This window comes from Gadus morhua, chromosome 11, assembly GCF_902167405.1.
Source record: "Gadus morhua chromosome 11, gadMor3.0, whole genome shotgun sequence".
Classification (NCBI taxonomy): Eukaryota; Metazoa; Chordata; class Actinopteri; order Gadiformes; family Gadidae; genus Gadus; species Gadus morhua.
Window position 1 is genome coordinate 19,358,115 of NC_044058.1, and position 10,433 is coordinate 19,368,547.

At 46.4% G+C, this 10,433-nt stretch overlaps 1 protein-coding gene across 1 annotated transcript; it reads left to right on the forward strand.

Annotated features, from left to right (window-relative positions):
- Window positions 1-6,046: 6,046 nt before the first annotated feature.
- sox4b (SRY-box transcription factor 4b) lies at window positions 6,047-10,226 on the forward strand. The gene has a single exon (XM_030370439.1). It carries the CDS (start codon window positions 6,685-6,687, stop codon window positions 7,936-7,938), a length of 1,254 nt encoding a protein of 417 aa, XP_030226299.1. The 5' UTR covers window positions 6,047-6,684; the 3' UTR covers window positions 7,939-10,226.
- The last annotated feature ends 207 nt before the right edge of the window (window positions 10,227-10,433 follow it).

Below are 10,433 nucleotides of genomic sequence, written 5' to 3' on the forward strand. Positions count from 1 at the left end.
TTAAAAACGTCTTGACAGAATGTCTTTCTATATCCTTATCATGAAGGTTAAGGCTGCATTATGAGGCCAGATGAAAGCTACTGCTTAATAAGTAAAGCAGATGTGTAACAGAAGCAAACACACCTCTTCACATAGATAACCAACAACAAGGCTGTTTTATTAAAGAGTACACAGGTAGCATGATCCCTTTTCACTCCTACTGTGACACATCTCCTTTACTTATTACTCAGAAGCAGAGCCCTGGAAGGCTTAACATCATACTATAATATACCACAGTGCCTCCCAACCTTCCTTTGTCTCATGAACCTCCAGAAACCCATCAGCACGGTCCAAGCACCCATCCATCAACACCAGAGCAAATTGATTTTGCCCTTTAACGAAAATGACTTTAATTTAGCGTGATTATTAATGCTGTAATGGCCCAGGTGTAAAAATGAAAGAAGCTGAAGAAGCCATACTCGTCTTTATGGTCTAATCTTTATTGATCGGCAACGATCCGCAGACGTTATATTAAGTGCAAAGTACCTGGAACGTGCTCATCTACCCTCAGGAATGGTACGCGGCTTTGCGCAACCCCAGTTGGAAACGACAGAGCGGCTAAAAGATAACTTTTGGCTGAAAGTGTTCACCTGCCTTTTCTTTTAGAGTCTAGAAAATGGGAACCATCGGCACTACACTTATCAGGTTACCACGGTTTGCACCGCTATCTCTGGGAGTGTATTTGCAGGGGGAATATTCTACCAAATCATTACCTCGCTGGGCCTGTCTCTGTTTGCTCTGACTATAGAAACAACCTTGACATGTGACAGATGTTCCCATTTCACCTTCCTTAACTGCTCTAATCCCAGCTAGCCACTTAGAATAAACTCTGGTGTGTGGAAGAGGTCGGGGGATAGGAGAGGTCCAACACACATAAACACACAAACACGCACACACATGCATGCACACACCAAACACATGCAAACGCACACACACACACACACACACACACACACACACACACACACACACACACACACACACACACACACACACACACACACACACACACACACACACACGCACACACACACACACACACACACACGAGTGGTCCCAATCACAAAAATACACAAACACACACACACACAAACACTAAGCACATACACACACATACATTCACAAACATATGCACACTCACAAAACACCCATGTGCCCACAGACACATAGAAACACACACCCACAACCACACCAACACACACACACACACGCACGCACGCACGCACGCACGCACGCACGCACGCACGCACGCACGCACGCACGCACGCACGCACGCACGCACACACACACACACATACCACCAATGATTAACAGTGAGGCTATAGGGACATACTTTGCAGCTGCTCTTTGGGATAAGATAAGACTTTTGACTGTGTGCGTGTGTGTGTGTGTGTGTGTGGAGGTGCGCGTGTATGTGTGTGTACGAGTGTGTGCAAATGTTACTGGTAGCTCTGCCTTGGTCTCGGTCCGTCTCTGACTTGAAAAACACCTGTTCAAACAAAGCTTTAGAAAGAGACGAGTGAATAAATATCAGTTTATACATACAGTCAGCCGCCATCTGGCCGCTATGGAACCGGGGCTGCTGTAAAAAGCATTGTGTCTCCATCACTTTATCATCAACTTTGATGACAGGGTGAATAACGCTATAAATCACATGCTGGGATTAATGGGGTGGCTGGGTTTACGATCAGCCCCGCTTGGGTTTCGGTATCAGTCATCAAAAGGGAATATTATGGGATGAGCGCTTCGCCCAGTAAAATACGACTCCATTCCCGGTGTTCCCCTGCCCTGGCGCAGAGCTGGCAACGATCCTCTTGAAATCAAGATGTTCCACATGTTGCACACACTTGTTTACCCGCGCCCGCACATCATCTATCACTTGGCCCTGCGGTGGGGCGAGCGTGCGCTTGATTCCATCTATCCATCCGTCCATCCATCTATCGGCTCTCTCGGTCGGTTTCAGATCATTACATCTTTAACATTAATGGGGAGCACAATTTGTCGGCTAATGATGGAAATTCATTCGTAGGCGTTACTACCAGAGTTGAACATGACAACCTCATCTTACTACTTGGAAATGTCTTCATTTACCAAATCAATCCAGGGCCCGTCAGACCTGACAGACCTGTCACATTCACCCATGCATCCATCCACCCATCCGCCAACCGTAGAATAGAACTCGCTCTCTGGCTGACTGTCTGAGAACCGATAGATTACAGCAATCGACCGTGGAGTGAATGAACTGTAATCACCTGTACAGCATTCTGAGAGGGCCTATTCCCCTTGGACGTCCGGGTGGTGAGGAGAGAGAGGGGGAGAGAGAGAGAGAGAGAGAGAGAGAGAGAGAGAGAGAGAGAGAGAGAGAGAGAGAGAGAGAGAGAGAGAGAGAGGGAGAGAGGGAGAAGGGGGAGGGTGAGAGAGAGAGATAATGGGGAGGGTGATAGTGAGGAAAGGGGTGGGGGGGAGAGTGAGAGAAGGGCTGGAGTGAGTAATGGGGTTGTGGTTAGACTGAAGAAGGGTGGGGGAGGGGGGGAGAAAGGGTTGGGGGTTAGAGTGAGAGTGAGAGAGGGGGTGGGGGTGAGAGTGAGAAGGGGTGGGGTGAGAGAGAGAGAAGGGGGGGAGTGAGAGATTGGGTCGGGTGAGAGTGAGAGAAGGGGTAGGGGTGTGAGAAGGGGTAGGGGTGACAGAGAGAATATGTGGGGGTGAGAGGGATAGAAGAGGTGGGGAGGGGTGAGAATGAGAGAAGGGGTGAAGTGAGAGTGAGAAGGGGTGAGAGTGAGAGAGGGGGTAGGGATGATAGTGAGAGAGGGGATGGGAGTGATAGAAAAAGAGAGGGGGGGGGGGATACAAGAAGAGAGAGAGAATGAGAGACAGAATAGGGATCTAGATATGTGTGAGAGAAAGAGTAGAGCAGAGAGACACCATAACAGGGTGTAGATAGGGATAAGGTAGAGGTGGAGGTGGGGTTCGTGGTGGTTACTAGGAGGAGTCTGAGCGAACACCTGTTGTAATTAGGGCTGGCACGCGACCCACTCAAACTCGCGTGGCAGCTGCGCCTTCCTCGAACAATAGCAGTAAAAAGAAAGAGAGAGAAAGCTGAAGTTTTGAAAGCACTACTTATCCTTCAGGCCGTGTGTGCGGGCGTGTGTGTGTGTGTGTGTGTGTGTGTGTGTGTGTGTGTGTGTGTGTGTGTGTTGTGTGTGGAGGGGATGAGTGAGAGGGGGAGGTCTATTCAGGTTAACTAAGGAGTCCACTTTGATGGAAGCAGCACAGAGCCAGAATGGAAGTGAATAGAGCTGTACGGGACACCTGCCCCTGGTATGCCTGTTGAATAAAAACCCTGGCTGCCTATCCCACAATCCTTCCTGGCCAGGTGCCTAGCAACCAGCTCTGAGGGGCTCCAGGATTGGTCAGACCATAACCTCCAGTTGTTGCTATATCCTAACAACAGCAGAAGGATAGTTTGCAGTACAGTTGCGGATTGGGCCAATCGAGCCAAATGGAGAGTCAACCCTTTTAAAACGGAAAAACACCAACACACAAACACGCACTGTTAGGACACTTCATGTAGTGTAAGCTACATTGATTCATAGGAATTTAATGAACTGAAATGTTGTGAGTTTAGTTAACACTCTTATTTCCATTGTAGTTCTGCTCTGTGGCCACACAAATTGGAGCCCAATTACTTCATTCTAGAATTGTAGTAACTGCAGAGTTGACTTTAAGATAATTGTGCCCAGTGAACTGCATCCACTTTAACGTTAGTGTAGTAGTGGGTGTATTTTTCCTTTTCATGCTAATTTGCTACTTTCTTAACGTTGACCATCTATTTATCTATGTATTTATCATCTTTAATGTTTTGATACATTAAGAAAAAGTGTATTTCCTATTTGAAATTTTCATTCAATGAATTGTCCTTAACATGTAAAGCATTGTTACAATCAGACTTTCAGACTTTACATTACATTGTTTAAGAAGTGTGATTATTTATTACATTTCCATTCACTGTATTTCAATTTACATTGTATCAACAAACTCTGGCCTCCATGTTTAATTGTCTCATCTAGTGAGCAACCTTAAACACCACACACACACACACACACACACACACACACACACACACACACACACACACACACACACACACACACACACACACACACACACACACACACACACACACACACACACAAACACACACACACACACACACACACACACACACACACACACACACACACACACACACACACACACACACACAACCAGATGCACATAGATGGCCATGTGCACTATAGCATTACTGCCATGCTTGGCTGCCTCCGCTTTGGAATGACATTATGTAATCCACCCCTTGTTACTGTTTTGTATGCTCAATCTGAACCCTGTTACCCTATGTAAAAGCCTCTTCGACTAACCTCGGAAATAGTCCACTCTGGTTCTGCGACGCCATCTAGCGGCAGACAAACAACAAGTTCGCTGCGAAGCGTCGAATCTCTGTAATGCAGGTTGCAGAGGATGAATATGTTACATAAATGAACATGTGCGGGGAAACAGCACGGCAATATACAATACAAGGAACAATATAAAATACATGCCGTTTGAGGCGTAGCCCACATTTCCCTCATGCAAAGCCAATTAATCTGTTGGCTCGGACCGCGTATTCTGAACAGAATAACAATATAATAAATTATGTCATTAAATTCAAGTTATTATAGCAGTGCACTCAACCTAACTTAGTAAAAGTCCGTGGACATTAACGTCCCTCGCCCAATTCAATCCATCAGGATATTCTGACTTGAAAAATAAACGATGTCTGCACATGGGGAAACATTCGCTTGTTGGCGTACAGACCTAAGATTCCCATCGTAAATAAATGGTTACAATGTGCAGGTGAACTGTGTAGTTTATCGTAATATTTAGCTGGTCTATAGGTTTCATGGTCTCTTGTTTATATTACTCTTCGGAGTGATTTCATTGAGTTAAGGGAGTTTACATGCCTTGCTCTCTCCCTCTCTCTCTTCCTCTCTCTCTTCCCCGCTCTCTCTCCTCTCTCTCCCCCCTCTCTCTCTCTCTTCCCCTCTCTCGCTCCCTCCTCTCTCCCCCCCCCCCCCCTCTCTCTCTCTCGCCTCCACCCTCTCTCCTTCTTTCTCTATCTCCCTCTGCCTCTCACTTCCACCTCCCTCTGCCTCTCTCCCCGCTCTCTCACTCTCTGCCTCTCTCCTTCCCTCTCCCTCCCTCTCCCCTCCTCCCTGTGTCTGCTGTGAGGAGGACTGGGCGTGTGTTATGTGACAAAAGCCCGCCTGCCTCGTGTCCAGTCCCGCCTTATAAAACAGAAGGAGGAGAGAGGGAGGGATATAGTACGAGAGAGGCTGCTGTACAGCTCCAGAGCCTGAGCGAATCTTTCCGCACACTTTGCCGTCTCAAGAAATAGCTTACGTTTAAAAAATAAGACACATATAATAAACACATAAATTGCGTATGCGCTATACTAGTTAACGTGTGCACTTGAAGCGCTGCACAATGTCTTACGTTATAAGATATCGGTGCTGTAAATACGCCAAAGTATTCCCGATGGTCTAATAAACACGCTAAACTAAACCCAGGAAAGGGTTAATATTTAGGTGCATGTTTCGTATTACTGGATTACCCGGGCCAGTATAATTGTATAAACAGGGCTCAAATTGCACTCAATGTTAAGTTTCCATATGGTAAAGTCGTCACGGATCCTATATAGCAATAACTTAATGGCATACACATGGGCTGGTGGCGAGAGAAAGAAAAAGGTTCACAGCAGAAGCCAACGTCTCTTTAAAAAAACTAAAGTTTATCGCTGTATTCTGGAATGAGGTCAGACATGAGGCTCCTCATTGCACGCGCTGATTATTATTAGATTCCTTTTTCGACCAATCCGCGACAAGGGGGAGTGTTTTGGCACCGAAGCAGGGTAGAAACAGCATTTCATTGGTCGAATTTTATCGCTGTTGTATCTTCGGAAGGGATAAAGCTGAGCAGGGGAGAAATTGGAGGCTGCTTGAAACTGAACTCGACTGCAGATGGAAGGCGGACAATATAACTGGCGTTTGTTTTTTTGAAACACTCTGTGACTCTCCCTACTCTCAGTCTATTTTCCAGCAGAGAGAACAGGGCTATGCAGAGAATATCAGTTACCTTACACACTTCCCGCGAAACTTGGAAGCCTTTTCAGCGCCAGAGCGCACAGTGTGGCACTCAGTCTGCGCGCGGCAGCTGTGGTGCGCGCATATACTCAGTCGCACGCGACTGAACAGACTTCATGAGACGCAAGACCGGCACACTGTACAGAGTGTGGAAAGTGGACATTTTCAACAAGCACGTGTACAATAATGGAATTGTACTTTTTAAGCGTGTAGGAGGATTTTCACAGACTATATCGGACTGAAGAAAAAAAACACAAACAAGAACACCTCTCAGGACTGAATCATTTCTATTTCACTTTGTTTCACACTCAGTCCCGTCTATGAAGAGCGGAAAAGGGCTGAGCTTGCTATAAAGTGAACACAGGACCAAGAAACAGAAGTGGAGAGAGCGAGAGAGCGAGAGAGAGAGCGAGAGAGAGAGAGAGAGAGAGCGTAAGCTCTGAGCCTTCCTGTGTAATTAAGCAGCATGGTGCAGAAAATGAGCCACACGGAGAGCACCGCCGAGGCAGTGCCGTTCTTCGCCGGGGATTCCAGCCCCGACTCCGGGGCGTGCATGGACCTGGACTCGGCCGCCTCTCCTCCCTCCCCGTGCTCTGTCGCCTCCTCGTCTGGAGACAAACTGGGAGAGAACCCAGCGTGGTGCAAAACTCCCAGCGGCCACATCAAGAGACCCATGAATGCGTTCATGGTGTGGTCGCAGATCGAGAGGAGAAAGATCATGGAGCAGTCCCCAGACATGCACAACGCCGAGATCTCCAAGAGGCTGGGCAAGCGGTGGAAACTACTCAAAGACTGCGACAAGATCCCCTTCATCCGAGAGGCGGAGCGGCTCAGGCTCAAGCACATGGCTGATTACCCCGACTACAAATACCGGCCCAGGAAGAAGGTCAAATCAAGCGCCTCCAAACCAGGTAACGGAGAGAAGGGAGACAGACAAAGTTCCAGCAACGGAAACACCAGCATTAAGTCATCCGCCTCAAGAAAGCACGGATCTAAGTCCCCCAACAGCAGCAAACCCCACAAATCACACTTTGCCAGCAGCAGTAGCAACAACAACAACAACAACAACACCAAAGCATCCCAATTGTCCACTGAACACTCGTCGGACCACCACCATCACCACCACCACTCCTCTCTTTACAAGTCAAAATCGGTTTCCTCGACAGCCAAGCAGATCCCAGACAGCAAGAAGCCCAAGAGGGTATACGTCTTTGGCAACGGGGGCAGCATTAGCCCCGCTTCGTCGGTCGCTGTCCCAGCCAGCCCCACGCTCAGCAGCTCGGCTGACTCCAGCGACCCCCTGAGCCTGTACGAGGACGGGGGCAGCAGCAAGGAGGAAGGGGGCGAGTCTGTGAGTAGTGGCAGCGTGGGCGCTTCCTCGGAGCGACACAGCCGCCACACATACGCCAACCGGCGGGCTGCCTCTCCTACCCCCTCCGGCTTCCACTCGTCCGCCTCGTCGCACTCCTCCTCCTCTTCCTCGGAGGACGAGGAGTTTGAGGACGACCTGCTCGACATCAACCCGAGCCCCGGCTTCGACAGCATGTCGCTGGGGAGCTTCGGCTCCTCGGTGCTGGACAGGGATTTGGATTTTAACTTCGAGTCCGGCTCAGGGGGCTCCCACTTCGAGTTCCCCGACTACTGCACGCCCGAGGTGAGCGAGATGATTTCAGGGGACTGGCTCGAGTCGACCATCTCCAACCTGGTGTTCACATACTGAAAACAAACGCAACGACACAAGTAGCCTATTACCTTGTAAGCAAAAAAATCAACCATCAACTGGGATCCCGAGCGGACTGGGGGTGTAACAAAGTTGGCTGTCCCAACCAGACGACCAGCGACCCTGACCGCCTGTCTCCCCCACCACTGGGGTGCCTGAGTCGCGCCACCACCAGGCGAACATGAAGGCGATTAAGTTGCTTTTTCGCCTCTTTTTTTTCCCGGATTCGTGGACTGCGTGTGACTCGGGAGAAGTACGCGCAGGGAGAGGGGAGAGGAGGGAGGAAGAATAAATGTCTCTGGGCGGCTGACGCCTGATTAGGACCGACAGAGTTCCTATTGAAAGAAGACTCTGTCTTGAACTGTTTTGAACTGAGCAACTGTGATTGATTTGCACGTAAACTGATGGCAAGGCGGGACGGTCCGCCTTGGTGGAAAAAGGGACATTTCAGATACTCACACGGTCGCCAAAACGAACTTTAACTTCACGATGATTTTAGAGGTACAGACACGAGTCCACGAGTTGTTAAACGGTTTTTAAATGGTGTCACCTAATGTGGATTTGTGTGAGACAAGGTGGGTTGACATTTTTAAAAAGTCCCATATTTTGTCAAAGCAAAAAAACGCATGGTAGACTACTGTTCTTGTGTGCTGGGGGTTCTCCTCTGACTGTGGAGCAGTTCTTCTAAGTAGTATTAGGGTTATTTAAATGGGTAGATGGCGCCGCTCTTCTGTTCTTCTCTTTACAAAGGACATGGGGAATAATCACCAGCTGTTGCAATTCTTAAAACTTCAGGATTCAAACGCAACGTCAAATCTGTGCTGAACTTTATAGCCTACACTTTTCTCTACAATTCAGGACCAAAACTATTCCTTTAATGTTTTATTTCAGATAGCCTATTATAGAGAAATCCTCGCCGGTTTTTCCATCCTCTGAGCTTTGTTGTGTAGGCCTACATTTATTCAGATGCCATTTTATACAGGATGTTGTATTTATACACCGGGCCAAGCATTTTCGACCGAAATCATTTTTTAATTTTATGTATACATGGTCTAGTCATGTGTTTTCTTACAGTTTGTCTATTTGTCTGTACATCTGTCTGTCATGTTTCCTTCTCAGGCGAAGGGCTAGAGTTTTACAAACAATCTTTTTGAGTTCTTTTTATATTTAAATGTAGACTTTTGGACATTGACAAAGAGAGGAAACAGTTTGATTATTTTCTCAGTGTATTTTTGTACAAATCTATATCAAATGGGGATGTCATCAATCGGTGTGTAGCCTACAAATACCGCTGTATTGGATTTCCTAATTTCAAGGATCCGGCTGGCTGGTTTTCAGTCTGAATCAGTCCACCATTCACGTTTACGATTCCAATCTGCTTCTTAAAGGCACAGTTACACATTTTCTCTGAACCCCGTGGAACATGTGCTCCAACAGCACCAGTACTATCTCGAGCAGCCACTCCTTTTTTTTGTATTAACTGTCAGATATCTTGCCTATGACAACATTGGAGGAGATTGTAGCTATTATTTGGACTTTAATCTTGGCGATTTTTATTACATTTTTTGGAAAATTTGGTAGGCAACTGCTGGATTGAATGGTCTGTCAGTGAAACTATCCATCAATAATAACATCAAGCATATTCAAATTGCTGACTTGAGTTCCGCACACAATTAATTGTACTGCGTTTCTCATTGTATTTGAATATATAATCTTTTCTACTTGTCAGCTAACTATTAGCTAATAATTGTTTTAGTATCTTTATGGCATGGTGAATAGCATTTGTATTTCAGATTCAGGTTATTAGCTGTTGTGTTTAAAAAAAAAGAGTTAAAAATGAGGAAAAACATTGAAATGTTGAATCAATCTTTGTATATTTGACTGTATCATAAAGCAAAAAGATTGTGTGTTTATGTACGTTGTTGCTATCAAGGAAAGGCACTGTCTAGAACTGCTATCTTTTACACATCCTTGACTTACGTTTAAGGTGGTCGTTCAGGACTCATTTTTTAATATATATATATGAAAGCATTTTTAAATATATTAACTTTATTTTTCATCCATCGTGTGCAATATGCTGTGTAGAACATTCATTTTTATTGTCTCTAATCATGCCAGAAACAAAGGAAACCATCCTTTTCTTGACAGACGGGAGGAGGGAGAAACTCATGCCAGCTAAAATTGTGTCCATTTACTGCCTGTCAGATTGTTGATATAAAACTTGTGTACAGAACTTTTTTCAAGGAAGGAAATAAATATCAGCTGGAACTGAAACCTTAAAAAAAACATCTCGCTTGACTGTTCTTTTTTGATGACCTTGGTATTATCGGTAATAAGAGACATTTATTACACATAAAGGTGCTTTAGTGGTCATCTGAGGAGACTTGTTATGTGGCCTCTGTTGAGTAATGGGCAGGTGCATTACACGCTCACATGACAGACGATACTCCTCATCTGATCATGGGACCCCAACGGCCGTCGCTGATTGGCTGCGG